This window comes from Schistocerca nitens, chromosome 10 (genome assembly GCF_023898315.1).
Source record: "Schistocerca nitens isolate TAMUIC-IGC-003100 chromosome 10, iqSchNite1.1, whole genome shotgun sequence".
Classification (NCBI taxonomy): domain Eukaryota; kingdom Metazoa; phylum Arthropoda; class Insecta; order Orthoptera; family Acrididae; genus Schistocerca; species Schistocerca nitens.
Window position 1 is genome coordinate 200,154,871 of NC_064623.1, and position 16,950 is coordinate 200,171,820.

The 16,950-nt window shown below is 49.2% G+C and overlaps 1 protein-coding gene across 1 annotated transcript in view; it reads left to right on the forward strand.

The window, feature by feature from the left end:
• The first annotated feature begins 10,486 nt into the window (after positions 1 to 10,486).
• The window catches only part of LOC126209994 (collagen alpha-1(X) chain-like), a 50,769-nt gene continuing 44,305 nt past the window's right edge, over positions 10,487 to 16,950 (forward strand). The window contains exon 1 of the mRNA XM_049939103.1: positions 10,487 to 10,549. Coding sequence (XP_049795060.1) covers positions 10,487 to 10,549 — 63 coding nt within the window. The remainder of the gene's footprint in view (positions 10,550 to 16,950) is intronic.

Genomic DNA, 16,950 nt, shown 5'->3' on the forward strand with positions numbered 1-16,950 from the left:
AAGAAAAGTAGGGGCGCCAGTATTGATGCAGACAAGATTGAGCTGGTTGAAAAGGTCTGCTAACAGGGAGCCCCTCGGGCAGGATGCTGGAGAGCCCCAAAGGGGATGGTGGGCATTGAAGTCTCCAGTTAACAAAAATGGTGCAGGTAGCTGAGCAATAAGTTGCATCATGTCTGCCCTGGTAACGGCAGACGACGGTGGAGTGTAAACGGTACAAATGGAAAATGTAAAAGTGGGGGGAGTAATTCGGACGGCAACTGCCGGCAGGCCGGTGTACAATGTGATGGGATCATAGTTAACATCATCCCAGACCAGCAACATAACCCCGACATGAGGCAGAATACCTACCACAGGGTCAGGTCAAAACGCACAGAGGCGTAGTGCGCCAAGGCAATTTGATCACATGGGTGTAGCTTCGTTTCCTGGAGTGCTACGACGAGCGGACGGTGCAAGCGGAGCAGCAACTTCAAGTCCTTTTGGTTGGAGTGAATGCCACGAATATTCCAGTGAAGAAGTGCCATCATGAGAAGAAAAAGCAAGAAGGGGTCACCTCGAAGGCTGCTGAGAGCCTGGCTTCGAGCGAGCATTGCCGCCGCTGTCAATAGGCAGACAGTCATCGTCCATTGGTTCTATAGGGTCATCGGCCATCTTGTTAAGATGGACAAGAGGGGGAGATTCCTCCGCTGGTGAACGGCCAGATGTTCGGCTACCAGCGGTGCGACCAGGCGAAACGGATGATGGCCTGCGGCGGCAACCGCTGGGTAGCGCAGGAGAAGAAATGCGCCGTGGCGGAGAAGGAGAACTGTACTTCGTATGAGCCTTCTTGGAAGGTCGTTTAGTGGAAGTACTGGTCGATGGCTGGGAGTTCGAGGTACGTAGGAAGTCTGAATGGGACGGTTCCTTCCTGAAGGCCTGTGCATCTGACTTCTGGGTCCTCGTCTTTGCAGAAGCTGATGAAGGTGCTTGTGTCTGAGGGGTGACTGGAGTAAGAGGAGATGTCGACCGGGCGATCTTAGCACTGGCCTAATGGACGACTGTAGTGCTGAAAGTCAGATCGCATGTCAGCGTCGCCACCTCCCTGGTAGTCCGAGGAGAGGCGAGGACAGTACTGTATTTCCCCACTGGGAACAGCGTGGGCTTCCTACTAGCAAATAGCTTGCGAGCAGCCGAGGTGCACACTTTCTCTTTGACCCGAATTTCTTGGATACAGTGTTCTTCCTTGTAGAAGGGACAGTCGCGGGTGGATGCTGCATGGTCACTCTGACAGTTCACACAATGAGGAGACGGAGGTGGACAGTCACCCTCATGGGCATCCCTGCCACAAGTGACACATTTAGCCGCATTGTAACAAGACTGGCGAGTGTGATTAAAACGCTGACACTGGTAGCAGCGCGTAGGTGTCGGGACATAGGGGCGAACAGAAATAACCTCGTAGCCCGCTTTGATGCGCGACGGCAGCTGAACACTATCAAAGGTCAAGAAAAGTGTCCGGGTCAGTACAAGGTCATTGTTGACCTTTTTCATGACCCTATGGACAGCTGTCACGCCCTGCTCAGCGAGGAAAGACTATTTCCTCGTCATTCAATCCGTCGAGTGATCTAGTATATACCACACCACGAGACGAATTCAAAGTGCGGTGAGCCTCCACCTGGACAGGGAACATGTACAGGAGTGTGGCCCGAAGCAGTTTTTGTGCCTGAAAGGCGCTCTCAGTTTCAAGTAACAAGGTACCGTTACGCAACCTGGTACAAGACTTGACACATCCGGCTATGGCATCTACGCCATTCTGGATAACGAAAGGGTTGACAGAGGAAAAATCCTTTCCGTCCTCAGATCGAGAAACTACGAGGAACTGTGGGGCAGGCGGTATTACTTTTGTCACTGGTGGCTGGTCTAGTTTCCGTTTGTGGGCAGAAGTCGAGAGAGAAGAAGAGAAATCCATTGCAGAGGAATCTCCCATGATGGCCAACGTCTCCGATGGCGCGCTCCTTCCTTGTGGGGACCCTATCAGAGGGCACTCCCACCTTAGGTGAATATTTACACCTCAGGTCACACCTCCCGAGAAACAGACGGAGGGAGGGACCAATCGGAATGGTCGGAAAGTGTCAGCTCAGGCAATCACCCCTCCCGGGGCCTGGCCTTTACCAGGGGGTACATGCGTGCCTTACTTGTCTACCCAGGGCGGGGAATTACACGTTACCCCGTCACTGGCTACGCGTGCTAACACGTGGGTCGGCCTTCAGGCACGCACAGGGAGGAAGGAAGAAGAGGAAAAAGAAGGGAGAGAGGGAGAGAGACTGTCTCAAACGCCGAGGCGGAGACCAGAGAAGGCAAGGAGAAGAAGGCAAGGAGAAGAAGGCAAGGGAAAGAGTAAGTAAGACAGTGAGATGGAGAAGAACAAAGAAAGGAACCAACCAAAGGAAGGAAGAGACCAGAAGAAGTGAAAAACCAAAATGACCGCAAATATAGGTCGTGGAACCGTCCGTCTCCGGACGCAGGTGCTAACTACCCCCTTGAGGGGGAGGGACTCCTTTTAGTTGCCTCTTACGACAGGCAGGAATACGTTGGGCCTATTCTAACCCCCGGACCCGCAGGGGAGGGACAGAGCTCTGTGGTGACCCCGTTCTTCTGGATATGGGGGTAACTATGGGAGGCACCAACTTTGAACATATGGAGCGACAGGAAATTTTGGATAAAAATCGAGAGCGGGCCCTGAAGACCCCACTCATGTAATGTGGCAAGGATATGAGGGACACAGGATTATCAGTGGTACAGCGACCCTGGTGGAAACTGCCCTGGCATGGAGCCAGAATGCCACGTGACTCCAGGACCCAACGCAACGGCTGACACACCATACATTCTAGCAGCTTACGAAGAACATTGGTGGGCTGATAGCTATCCACATAAAGTGGGTTTTTACTGGGTTGGAGCAAGGGAATGATGGTGCTCTCCTGCCATTGCTATGGAAAGATGCCATTGCACCAGATCCATCTGAAGATGGTGAGATGTCCCGTGTAATTGGATGAGAGATGTTTAATTATCTGACTGTAGATCCGATCTGGCCCAGGAGCTGTGTTGGGGCAATGTGCAAGGGCACTGAGGAGCTCCCACTCAGAGGTGCATTAAAGGGTTCACTGTGGCATGTAGTAAACAAGAGGACTTTCCCTTCCATCAACCATTTGAGGGCACGAAAGGATGGGGAGTAATTCTCCAACACAGAGGCTCGAGCATAGTGCTGAGTGAAGTGCTCGGCAATCACATTTGCATCATAGGTAATACGGCATCAGTGTGAACGACAGGGGCACCTGTTGAGGTCTGTACCCAAAAACAGATCTGATCTTGGTCTAGACTCGGGAAGGTGACATATGGCGCACAATGGTCGAGACATACCTCTCACAATGCTCCTGTTTTCGTCTTTTTATAAGCTGATGAATGCTGGCATTGAGCCAATTAAATGCGGTTGGGTGCTCCAGAGAAGGGTGCTGTTTAGGTCGCTGTAGAGAACACCTGCACTATTGAATGCCCTCAGCTACTTTCAGCGACCACCAAGGTACAGCCTTCCGCCGGGGCACCCTAAGGAACAAGGAATCGCGTTTTTTGCCACAGAAACGATTGTTCTGGTAACCAGATCAACTACCAAATCGATGGTACCATGTGGGGGAGATTCAGTGGTGACAGCAGAAGTGAAAGTTTCGAGGATGCCTTGTTTAAAACCCATCTGGGTAGGCATCTGTTGTCAGGGTGCTGGGGTAGTGAAAGGAAGATGGGAGGGTGGTCACTACAACGCCAAGTCCCCATCGGCTCTCCAGTGGACAGATGGAAGAAGTCCTGGGCTGCAAAATTGATAAATCACGGGCCAAGTAAGTCCCATGAGCCACGCTGAAATGTGTGGGGGCCCCAATATTTAGGAGGCAGAGGTCGAGCTTGGACAGTAAATTTTCGACCCCTCTGTTTCTGCCAGTAGGCATAGTGGCATCCCAAAAAGGGTTATAGGCATAAACATCTCCAAAAGTAGGAAAAGTTTACAGAGTTTATCAATGAGTGCAACTAAAATGTTTAGGGCTACTGCACCATCTGGAAGGAGATATACATTGCAGACAGTTATTTCCTGCAGTGTCCTTATCCTAACAGCCACAGCTTTAAGAGTGTGAAGGGGCACAGGTTCACTACATACCGAATCCAGGACATAGACAAACTCCAGACAGTATATTTGTTACAGTGCTTGTAATATCCCCTATTGCCACAGAGGCAGGGTTCCACATTGCTGGGAACCATGTTTCCTGGAGGGCAATGCTGAAAGCAGGTGTGAAGCTCAACAATTGCCACAGCTAAGCCAGGTGGTGGAAATAACCACCACAATTCCACTGGAATATGACGATGTATGAGGCAGGGAAGGCATGAAACACTCAGTGAGGCAGGCTACACCACAGGGTCACTGGCTGCCACCAAGTACCTGTGCAATCAATATCCATTGTGTCTCAGGACCTAGAGAGATCTAGGTTCTCAGGAGACACCAGATTCTCAACCATCATCAGACACAGAGCTTTTATGGAGTAGAGGTATGGGTGCCACCGCAAGGTTGGAGTTCTTGGGGGACTACCACTTTTTGGCTCTCTCACTGCTCCTTTGGTTTCTCTAGCTCTGAGGGCTTCACTGAGTCAATCTCATGGACTGAGGACCGTGATGCCCTACAACCAGCTACATGTCATTGCCTTTTTTTTTTTTTTTGTGGTTTTAGGGCGCACAACGTCAACGGTCATTAGCGCCCAGACTACTTTAGGAATGCACCGCGGGTCACAAGTTTAAAACAGCAACAAAACGGAGAACACGATGAAAGACATACTGACAGGCATAGGATGAAAAAAGAAAACAGCATAATAAAATGTCCTTTGAGAGGGTTGTCAAATTGATAAAATGAAGAACGCGAGCAGCTGCTCGTGGGTCATCCGCTAAAATGGCTTCTACAGTACATGGCAGGCCAATATCGAGACGTAGGGTGTTAAAATTCGGACACGACGTTAAAATGTGGCGGACCGTCAGCAATTGCCCACATGGGCAGAACGGCGCCGGCGCAGCCGTCAGCAGATGGCGATGGCTGAACCGGCAGTGGCCAATTCGCAACCGGGCCAAAACTACCTCCTCCCGCCGAGAAGGGCGTGAGGAGGACGTCCAAGCCACGGGTAGAGCTTTCAAGGCCCGAAGCTTGTTGTCTGAAAGTGCAGCCCAATCGGCATGCCACAGCGAGACAATGCGCAGACAAATTACCCTGCTACAATCTGACGAAGGGACACCACAAGAAGCTGTCCGAGGCTGGAGGACCGCAGCCTTGGCCGCGGCATCTGCAGCTTCGTTCCCAGGGATACCGACATGGCCAGGAATCCACATAAAGCTAACCGGAGAACCGACGTCCACCAGCTGCTGAAGAGAGCGTTGGATCCGGTGCACGAAAGGGTGAACTGGGTACGGATCACCGAGGCTCTGGATAGCGCTCAGGGAATCGGAGCAGATGACATATGCAGAATGTCGGTGGCGGCAGATGTAAAGGACAGCCTGGTAGAGGGCAAAGAGCTCAGCTGTGAAGACCAAACAATGGCCATGGAGCCGATATTGGAAACTTTGTGCCCCGACAATAAAAGAACACCCGACCCCGTCATTGGTCTTAGAGCCATCTGTATAAATGAAGGTCGTATTAATGAACTTCGAACGAAGTTCGACAAAACGGGAGTGGTAGACTGAATCGGGGGTAACCTCCTTCGGGAGTGAGCAGAGGTCAAGGTGGACGCGAACCTGAGCCTGGAGCCAAGGTGGCGTGTGGCTCTCGCCCACTCGAAAGGTGGCAGGGAGTGAAAAATGAAGGTGTTGAAGGAGGCGACGAAAGCGAACTCCAGGGGGTAGCAGGGCGGAGACATACAACCCGTATTGACTGTCGAGAGAGTCATCAAAAAAGGAACGATAAGATGGGTGGTCAGGCATTGCCAGTAGCCGACAGGCCTACCGACAAAGCAGTATATCGCGCCGGTAGGTGAGTGGCAACTCACCAGCGTCAGCATGAAGACTCTCGACGGGACTAGTATAAAACGCTCCGATCGCAAGTCGTAAACCCCGATGTTGTATGGAGTTGAGGCGGCGTAAGATGGATGGCCGTGCAGAGGAGTATACGAAGCTCCCATAATCCAGCTTGGAGCGGACGATCGACCGATATAGGCGAAGGAGGACGGTTCGATCCGCTCCCCAAGACATACCACTGAGAACACGGAGGACATTGAGAGAACGGGTACAACGGGCAGCCAAATAAGACACATGTGGAGACCAACTAAGTTTCCTGTCAAATGTAAGACCTAAAAATTTTGTTGTCTCCACGAATGGGAGAGCAACGGGACCAAGTCGTAAAGACGGTGGGAGAAACTCTTTGTAGCGCCAGAAGTTAATACAGACCGTCTTCTCGGCAGAAAAACGGAAGCCATTGGCGACACTCCACGAGTAAAGACGGTCAAGAGAACGCTGAAGACAGCGCTCCAGGAAACACGTACGCTGCGCGCTGCAATAGATGGTAAAATCGTCCACGAAAAGGGAGCCCGATACATCAGCTGGGAGGCAATCCATTATTGGATTGATCGCTATGGCGAAGAGAGCGACGCTCAAAACTGAGCCCTGTGGTACCCCATTCTCCTGGCGAAAGGTGTCTGACAGGACAGAACCCACACGTACCCTGAACTGTCGATCCATTAAAAAGGAACGAATAAAAAGAGGGAGGCGACCGCGAAGACCCCATGTATGCATGGTGCGGAGAATGCCCGCCCTCCAACAGGTGTCGTAAGCCTTCTCCAAATCAAAGAACACAGCCGCGGTCGGGCGCTTCCGCAAGAAGTTATTCATAATGAAGGTCGACAAGGTAACCAGATGATCAACAGCAGACCGGCGCCTACGAAATCCACATTGTACATTGGTAAGTAGGCGTCGAGACTCGAGCAGCCAAACCAATCGAGAGTTAACCATTCGCTCCATCACTTTACAGACACAGCTGGTAAGCGAGATGGGTCGATAACTGGAGGGCAAGTGCTTGTCCTTCCCCGGCTTAGGAATCGGGACAACAATAGACTCGCGCCAGTATGCGGGAACATGTCCCTCAATCCAGATGCGATTGTAAGTACGAAGAAGAAAACCTTTACCCGCAGGAGAAAGGTTTTTCAGCATCTGAATATGAATAGAATCAGGCCCTGGAGCGGAGGACCGTGATCGGCCAAGTGCGGTTTCGAGTTCCCGCATGGTGAATGGGGCATTATAACTTTCACGATTCGAGGAGCGGAAGTTAGGTGGCCTAGCCTCCTCTGCCTGTTTGCGGGGGAGGAAGGCAGGGTGGTAATGAGCGGAGCTCGAAACCTCTGCGAAAAAGCGGCCGAAGGCATTGGTGACAGCCTCAGGGGCCACAAGGACGTCATTCGCGACCGTCAAGCCAGAAACTGGTGAGTGGACCTTAGTGCCAGATAGCCGGCGCAGGCTACCCCAGACAACAGAAGAAGGAGAAACTGTTGAAGGTGCTTGTGAAAGCAGCCCAGCTGGCTTTCTTGCTTTCTTTAAGAATACGACGACACTGTGCACGTAATCGTTTATAATTGACACAATTCGCCACTGTAGGGTGGCGGTTAAAGGCGCGTAAAGCACGTCGACGAGCACGTAGAGCGTCTCTACATGCTGCGGTCCACCAGGGGACCGGTACGCGACGTGGAGAAGAAGTAGGGTGAGGGATGGAATAGTCAGCAGCAGAGAGAATGACTTCCGTGAGGTGTGCGACCTGACTATCGCAGCTTGGGAATGTTTGATCCTGAAAGGTCGCCCTTGAAGAGAAGAGCCCCCAGTCTGCCTTGGAGATGTTCCAACTAGATGAGCACGGAGAGGGGGTATGCTGCAGGAGATGGATAACACACGGGAAGTGGTCGCTCGAATATGAATCAGAAAGAGCATACCACTCGAACCGTCGTGCAAGTTGGGGAGTACATATAGAGAGATCTAAATGGGAATAGGTGTGAGATGTATCCGAAAGAAAAGTAGGGGCGCCAGTATTGAGGCAGACGAGATTGAGCTGGTTGAAAAGGTCTGCTAACAGGGAGCCCCTCGGGCAGGATGCTGGAGAGCCCCAAAGGGGATGGTGGGCATTGAAGTCTCCAGTTAACAAAAATGGTGCAGGTAGCTGAGCAATAAGTTGCATCATGTCTGCCCTGGTAACGGCAGACGACGATGGAGTGTAAACGGTACAAATGGAAAATGTAAAAGTGGGGAGAGTAATGCGGATGGCAACTGCCTGCAGGCCGGTGTGCAAAGTGATGGGATCGTAGTAAATATCATCCCGGACCAGCAACATAACCCCTCCATGAGCTGGGATACCTACCACAGGGGGTAGGTCAAAACGCACAGAGGTGTAGTGTGCCAAGGCAATTTGATCGCATGGGCGTAGCTTCGTTTCCTGGAGGGCTACGACGAGCCGACGGTGCAAGCGAAGCAGCAACTTCAAGTCCTCTCGGTTGGAGCGAATGCTGCGAATATTCCAGTGAATAAGTGCCATCGTAAGAAAAAAGGAAGATGAAAGAAGGGGTCACCTCGAAGGCCGCTGAGGGCCTGGCTTCGAGCGAGCACTGCCGCCGCTATCAGTAGGCGGACAGTCATCGTCCATTGGGCCTATAGGTTCATCGGCCATCTTGGGAAGATGGCCGGGAGGGGGAGCTTCCTCCGCCGGTGAACGGCCAGATGTTCGGCTACCAGCGGTGCGGCCAGGCGAAAGGGATGACGGCCTGGGGCGGCAACCGCTGGGTGGCGCAGGAGAAGAAATGCGCCGTAGCGGAGAAGGAGAACTGTGCTTCCTATTAGCCTTCTTGGATGGTCGTTTGGTGGAAGTACCGGACGAAGGCTGGGAGGTCGAGGTACGTAGGAAGTCTGCACGGGACGGTTCCTTCTTGAAGGCCCGTGCATCTCACTTCTGGGTCTTCGTCTTAGCAGAAGCTGATGAAGGGGCTGGTGTCTGTGGACGAAGAGGAGACGTCGACCGCGCGATCTTAGCACTGGCCGAACGGACGACCGTGGTGCTGAAGGTCAGATCGCAGGTCTGGGTTGCCACCTCCCTGGTAGTCCGAGGAGAGGCGAGGACAGTACTGTATTTCCCCGCTGGGAGAAGCGTGGGCTTCCTACTAGCCAATAGCTTGCGAGCAGCCGAGGTGGACACTTTCTCTTTGACCCGAATTTCCTGGATACAGCGTTCTTCCTTATAGACAGGACAGTCGCGGGAGGATGCAGCATGGTCACCCTGACAGTTCACACAACGAGGAGACGGAGGTGGACAGTCACCCTCATGGGCATCCCTGCCACAAGTGACACATTTAGCCGCATTGGAACAAGATTGGCGAGTGTGATTGAAACGCTGACACTGGTAGCAGCGCGTAGGTGTCGGGACATAGGGGCGAACAGAAATAACCTCGTAGCCCGCTTTGATGCGCGATGGCAGCTGAACACTATCGAAGGTCAAGAAAAGTGTCCGGGTCGGTACAAGGTCATTGTTGACCTTTTTCATGACCCTATGGACAGCCGTCACGCCCTGCTCAGCGAGGAAAGATTGAATCTCCTCGTCAGTCAAACCGTCGAGGGATCTAGTGTAGACCACACCACGAGACGAATTCAAAGTTCGGTGAGCCTCCACCTGGACAGGGAATGTGTACAGGAGTGTGGCCCGAAGCAGTTTTTGTGCCTGAAAGGCGCTCTCAGTTTCGAGTAATAAGGTACCGTTACGCAACCTGGTACAGGATTTGACAGATCCGGCTATGGCATCGACGCCCTTCTGGATAACGAAAGGGTTGACAGAAGAAAAATCCTTTCTGTCCTCAGATCGAGAAACGACGAGGAACTGTGGGGCAGGCGGTAGTACTTTTGTCACTGGTAGCTGGTCACGTTTCCGTTTTTGGGCAGAAGTCGAGAGAGATGGAGTGAAATCCATTGCGGAGAAATCCCCCATGATTGCCAGCGTCTCCGATGGCGCGCTCCTTCCTTGTGGGGACCCTCTCAGAGGGCACTCCCGCCTTAGGTGAATGTTTACACCTCAGGTCACACCTCCCGAGAAACAGACGGAGGGACCAATCAGCATGGTCAGAAGGTATCAGCTCAGGCAATCACCCCTCCCCGGGCCTGGCCTTTACCAGGGGGTACGCGCGTGCCTTACATGTCTACCCAGGGCGGGGAATTACGCGTTACCCCGTCACCGGCTACGCGTGCGAACGCGTGGGTCGGCCTTCAGGCACGCACAGGGAGGAAGGAAGAAGAGGAAAAAGGAGAGAGAGAGAGAGAGAGAGAGAGAGAGAGAGAGAGAGAGAGAGAGAGAGAGAGAGAGAGAGAGAGAGGACAGTGTCTCAAACGCCGAGGCGGAGACCAGAGAAGGCAAGGAGAAGAAGGCAATGAGAAGGCAAGGAGAAGAAGGCAATGAGAAGGCAAGGAGAATGCAAGGAGAATGCAAGGAGAAGGCAAGGAGAAGAAGGCAATGAGAAGGCAAGGAGAAGAAGGCAATGAGAAGGCAAGGAGAAGAAGGCAATGAGAAGGCAAGGAGAAGAAGGCAATGAGAAGGCAAGGAGATTATGCAGGGGAAAGAGTAAGGAAGACAGTGAGGTGGAGAAGAGCAAAGAAAGGAACCAACCAAAGAAAGGAAGAAACGAGAAGTGAAAAAGCAAAATGACCGCAAATAGAGATCGTGGAACCGTCCGTCTCCGGACGCATGCGCTAACTACCCCCGTGAGGGGGAGGGACTCCTTTTAGTCGCCTCTTACGACAGGCAGGAATACCGCGGGCCTATTCTTACCCCCGAACCCGCAGGGGGGCTGTCATTGCTTCATCCACTGGCAGGTGTCTGCTTTGCCACTGGTAGGAACCTGGGAAGAGAGTGACCCAAGTGACCCCTTCCTAGCAAGAGGAACCAAAGAAGACTTTCTCCAGCTGAGAAGTGGGGGACTCAGGTCTTTAATGGTTGGGGAGGGAGGGGGGGGGGAGGTTGGGGCAGTGGTGGTGTTGCTCCCAAAGTAGGTGGTGCAGGAGCAACAGGGAGGAAAGTGCCCACCACCATCAAGGAGGCAGGCGAAGTCTGACGGCTCAGAGGTAGCTGTACACAGCAGAACAGAAGGTGCTAAAACTGTTGTCATAGCAGCAGCTTAAGTCAATATCATATGCGCAGCCTCAGTGTAGGTTGGTCAGTTAAGGATCTTGCATTCCATTATTTTCCTCTCTGTCCGCAAAATCCTGCAGGCTGGGGAGCAAGGTGAATGCTGCTCTCCACAGTTGATGCAGATGGGAGGCTGGACACAAGGTGTACTGGGATGTGATGCACATCCACAATCTCAACATGTGATGCTGGAAGTACAGCAGGAAGACATATGGCCAAGCTTCCAGCACTTAAAGCACCACATCAGGGGAGGGATATATGGCTTGACATCACAGTGGTAGACCATCACCTTGACCCTCGAAGGCCAAGATGAAGCCACCGGTGGCAACCTGATTATCCCTTTGACACCGGTGAATGCGCCAGGTGAAATGAACACCTTGTTGCTCTAAATTGGCATGCATCTCATCGTCAGACTGCAAATGAAGGTCCCTATGGAGTATAATACCCTTGACCACATTTAAGCTGTTATGTGGCGTGATGGTATTAAACATCCCCCAACGGTGTTGCAAGTAAGTAATGCCCATGACTGGACGGAGGATGCTGTTTTTCTCAAGACTGACCCAGAGCACATTTTGGACAAACCCTCCACCTCCCCAAACTTGTCTAACTCTCCACAGAAAACTGAGGCTTCATTGACATGGAAAATTCCCCATAAAGTATTGTACATACAAGGTACTGGGGTGAATAAGCTTTGCTGCCATCCTTAGCCTGGCATTCCTCCCATGGTGTGTCCAGGGAGGGGAACGATTTGGGGTCATACTTCTTCACATTGAAATTAGACCTCGACTGCTTAAAGACTTACTACACTTCATGGCACGTCATCCGCCCTGATGCCACCCACTCCAATGCCCATCCCCTTGTGTGCCACGTAGCCGCAGCAAGGACCACCTGTCACGATGCCACTGCCGTGAGTCCTGATGGCCCAAGGTGACAGGGAACTATTCCTTGGCATACGTGGGGCGTTAATGGCAAAGGCATCAGCAGAGTGAACTCTGTGGGGTCAGGGGGCTACAACCAACAGGCTACATGGTGGTCCACAACAACAGACTGGCTACTATGCTGGATATGAGGTGCAAGTGAGTCTATGGTCGTCATCAGTGCTGAAAAGGACACTGCATAGTGGATGGAGGGAAACACACCCAGGAAGGTGCCCTTGCCCAAGAGATGGAGAATGAGTAGGACTGCAATGCCACGACGAAGTGGGCTAAATGTCTCAGTGCACGATGGACACTGTGCATCTTTTAAGGCGCCCTTCCCCAATTGGCTCACTCTTTGGGAAAATTTTGAAAAATGTTCAAACCCTAAAAGGGACCACCACATGAGGCCAAAACATGTGGGACTCCTTTTAGTTGCCTCTTATGACAGGCAGGAATACATTGGGGCTATTCTAACCACCAGACCTGCAGGGGTCAGTACAATGGTGGCAAATATCCATCCACATTTATCAATACTGTCCACTTCTTGTCTCCTCCAAACAAGTGGCCCTTCATTCCCTCAAGCTTCCCACCCATTGCTGCTGCTCTGCACCCATCCTTGGGATCACTACTTCCTTCCCCACCCAAATATTCTGAGTTTCACTGTAGCATCTGTAACACAATGGGTTTCTTCTCCAACAGGCACCTTCACAGCATGCCATCACCCACCTCAGGTCATTGCCATTTGACCCTGGTCATCTCCAATCTTTGTCATCTCCTGAGTGCCAGCCTCTTCTCCAGGGCACCGATTCTGCATCCTCAGTTGTCTTTCACTGTCACTCCTCTTCCCTGATACTGGAAATTTTGCCACAAGCCTAGCCTCACCAGATCAAGCTGCCTTGAGCCACGCAACAGTTTTCCTTAATCATGTCCTTGCCTGATTCCTGTAGTTTTGTTTAAGGTCTGTGCCTCCTGGATGGCACTGCCATCTAATTCATTGAGATGACAGTTCTCTATATTTTGCTGTTGGTCCAGTCACAACTATTCCTCTGAGTGCAGCACATATCATTGGAATCTAGGACGTCCCAAGTGCAGCTGCCAGTGCTCAATTTGCACCTTCAAGCAGGTTCACTGTGTTTGTGACACCCAAAGCACATCAGGACAATTTTTATGTTGCCTTCACTAGGAAACTGTTTCACTTGCTCAACATTATGTACCTTCCATGTTGCAATGAAGGGCTGCCACTCATTGCTCCTTGAGCACATTTCTTTTGTGCATTCATCACCCACAATGCTTGGGACATGTGGCCAGGAGAATCGGTTGCAGATGGCATAAGCAAGTTTTCTGCTGGTCTCCCTGTAGAGATGTGAGGCACAAAGATGAACAGATTGGTCTAGGAACAAACTGTAGTGGAAGTCATATTCTGAAACATTTATGTTCAGATGGAGTGTCACCTGAAATAAAAGAAGGGAACAAGAACTGATACAGTATGTACATAACATCTGGTTACTTATCAGCCATTCTTTTCAATGTCAACCCATTTGTCCTGTGTGCTATGCTACAGCTGTTTCCATTACACTATTTACTCCCAGCACCTTCATTTCAGAGGTGATTAGCTCTCTTATCTTAACATAGATCACAGAAACCTTATTTTCTGCTGAGAGGCTTCCTTGTAACACCCCCCCCTCCCCCTCCAACAAAGAATGACAACAGATACCTCCAAGAAGGACTGTAGCAACTGAAGACTCCAAAAAGCTATCAGGACACCCAAGACAAAATAAAGATAATACAACTGTCTCCAGTAGGAACACAAGCCTCCCACTGTGGGCTATTTCTGTTACTCACCGAGTACATCTGTAGCTGTCCTGGCCCCAGCCTCAGTATCGCTTCCAGCCTCTTGTGTGGGAAGCTGCTGTGGTTCAGCTGTGCCTACGGTTGTACAAAGGGAAACATCTTTTAAGAACTTTATGTATTGCTTTACTGACATGCTGCTCCTACTATACCTAAATGGTTGCAATGACAGGTATACACATATTTTAAAACACACAATGGTATTCTGGCCCTGTAACTAATGTCAGATGCCATTAGTAAGAAACAGTAATCAGTATCATGCCATTTGTGTAATAAAAAAAGAAAAAAGACAAATAAAATGAGTCCATTGGGATACAACTTTTCTGGACTGTGAATATACATATCACTCCAGGAGTGATGCACATACCTATGCATTGTTAACAATGAATGACATTTTCAAAAAAGGAATTACTTATACATCATGTAAATAGCAACCTAGTAGAACATGTCAAACATAAATGTGCAGATGTTGTTCATTAGTTTTATTTCTATTTTATGTGTGGTGATTTATGTCCGGGGCCAATATTAACCTTCAGCACAGGATAGCTACTGCAGCAGCTTTCATGAGAAAGTACCTGCCCAGCTGTAGAAATAGGTATTCTGTGGGTCACCACACTGTGCTGCAGATGCACGGGCTTCCAAAGGACAGTTATTGTGAGATACGGAAGGGGAAAATTGGAAATCATTGTCTCTCTTTTATACTGAATGAATGAAGGTGGTGTTTCAGTGTAGTTCATAAATGTAAAGATGAAAGAATTAAATTATTTGTTAAGTCAAAAGTAATATGGAAAGTTATTAAAAATGTGGTGTAGCAATGACACACAATCCAAATTTTAAAGTACTTTTAATACATTTTGGGAAGAAATACGGAAGATAAGACGTGGAAGATATTACAACATTGTACTAAATAGTTTCACCACAAGACACCTGACTGCAGCCATAGGAATGTACAACATGAGAAGGAAACTGCAGTTCACAGATGAATCTCACAGGGGTTGGAGTCCCGCCCAACCGAGTAAGCGAGTACAAAATGTGAGATTTGATAGTTTCAGCCTATCTATTCTGAAGGAATGGGTGCCACACCTGTATAAATATATGTGCCTGACAGCATACCAGCCTCTCATGCAGATGGACTGTAATGTCTTGTGTCCCTCACAAATACAGTAGATCTAGAAGCAAGGAAGAGTAACATACTGGATACACTAGTCTGCAGTTTCCAGAATATGGAAATTAATAGGGAACACACACTGATAACCCAAGCAGTCAAGGCAACAAATGGCATAAAATGAAAAATTTCTGTTTGCATCCTGGTGTGGCACAAATGTTCATGTGTCATGATTGTGTTGTTTCTATCCATTATTCCAGTAAAAGTCAAATTTCTTTTGTCAGCCCTAAATAGTTTTCACTCCAAACGTGTTAAATGTGTCTACAGTCCATGATTATCTCCAGTACTGTCTTCTGCTTTGTGCATGAATAATCCTGTAGCATGAGAAAGCCAATGCAGTGAGAAGTAAGACTGAAACCAATGCATACACATTGAAGAAGTAAATATGGTGGATCCAAAAAGTGAAGTATGGAATAAATTTCAATAGGTTGTGTATGAGAACATGACGTTTACTAAGTACACATGCTGCTTTCCAATATTGTGTTTCCAGACAGGAACAACTGATTTAAACTGACACATTTGCTGTAAAACTGACACTGACAGCTCTTTCAGTGATACCAGCAGTAATAAACAATAGTGTGACAGGGAAATGTGTTACCATGTGTTGTAAAGCCATTTCTGGTGAAGATTTCAAAGAATTACACCAATGATTAATAGATCTAGTTGTACATGATAGAGGAATCAGTATTTTGGATGTCATGCTTCAAGTCATCTCTCATGACTAGGGTTTTCTTTAGAACTAAATTTCTGGATGTTAGGAAGATGGCAATAAATATTGTGAATATCAGAGGTAAGGCGCACTGATTCACTGGACATATTTCATAATTTTCTCACCGTCTCCACACACAGTCCCAAAATAATAAAACCTTTGGATCATCACAAAAGGTTTTTTTGCCTTGTCCTGATTTCTGTGTTGTTAGCTTGTAACAACAACAACTGTACATATAATAATTTTTTCTTCTGATTTTCGGTAAATTAGTGTAATCAATGTTTTGATTTCATTTCTTTTTCTTTTCTTGCCATTATGTTAAAGAAACTGTAAACAATTTATGATGTGAATATTAATGTTTATGCCAAATTGCAAGCAATATTATAACAAAATGGAAATGTAAGAAATATTGAAACTGTTGTAAGATGTCAAAGTTGTAATTGTGTGCCTGGTCCTTACGTAGGCAATGTATTAGGATATGTTGAATGCAAAACCTCTGGTGAATACCCTGTCTGTAGGGAAGCGGTAAAAGGTGGATGGAAGGCGAGCGCGGGAAAAATGCACACGGGCGCGGCATGGCATAACGGGCTCAGCAGTAGTAGTCGGAGTTGGGCTTTGATCTGAGCAGCATGTTCTGGATCGAGGAGGCTCTCCTGGAAAACGTGATTTCATTGAGCCTCGGATGTGCCGTTTCAGACGCCTATACAGCATGGCAATATTCCATAGGCACTAAAGGGAAAGCATTGCAACGCTATGAAGAAGTAAACTGCCGATACATTAAGAGCCATAGCTGTGATTGTATGTGTGCTCTGCGCCTCGCCATCTGGCCATCCGCCAACCGCCGCATCGATACGAACAGGTTGAATCTTTTAGTACTGTATTCGTGTGGACCAGTGTTACTTTTGTTCCTGACTGTTCAATAACAACTTAACTTTTACCAGAACTGTCCTATCATTTAATTATCCTCATCACTAACCTAGACAGGGTCCTTTCCACATGTTGTGCAATCCGAGTGTCCCGAGATGAAGATTTAAAGTTTATGTTAATAATAATTACCAGCAGACCTATCTATGTTAGAACGATGTTTAAAGAACTTTGTTGTTAAAGAATATATAAGCAAATA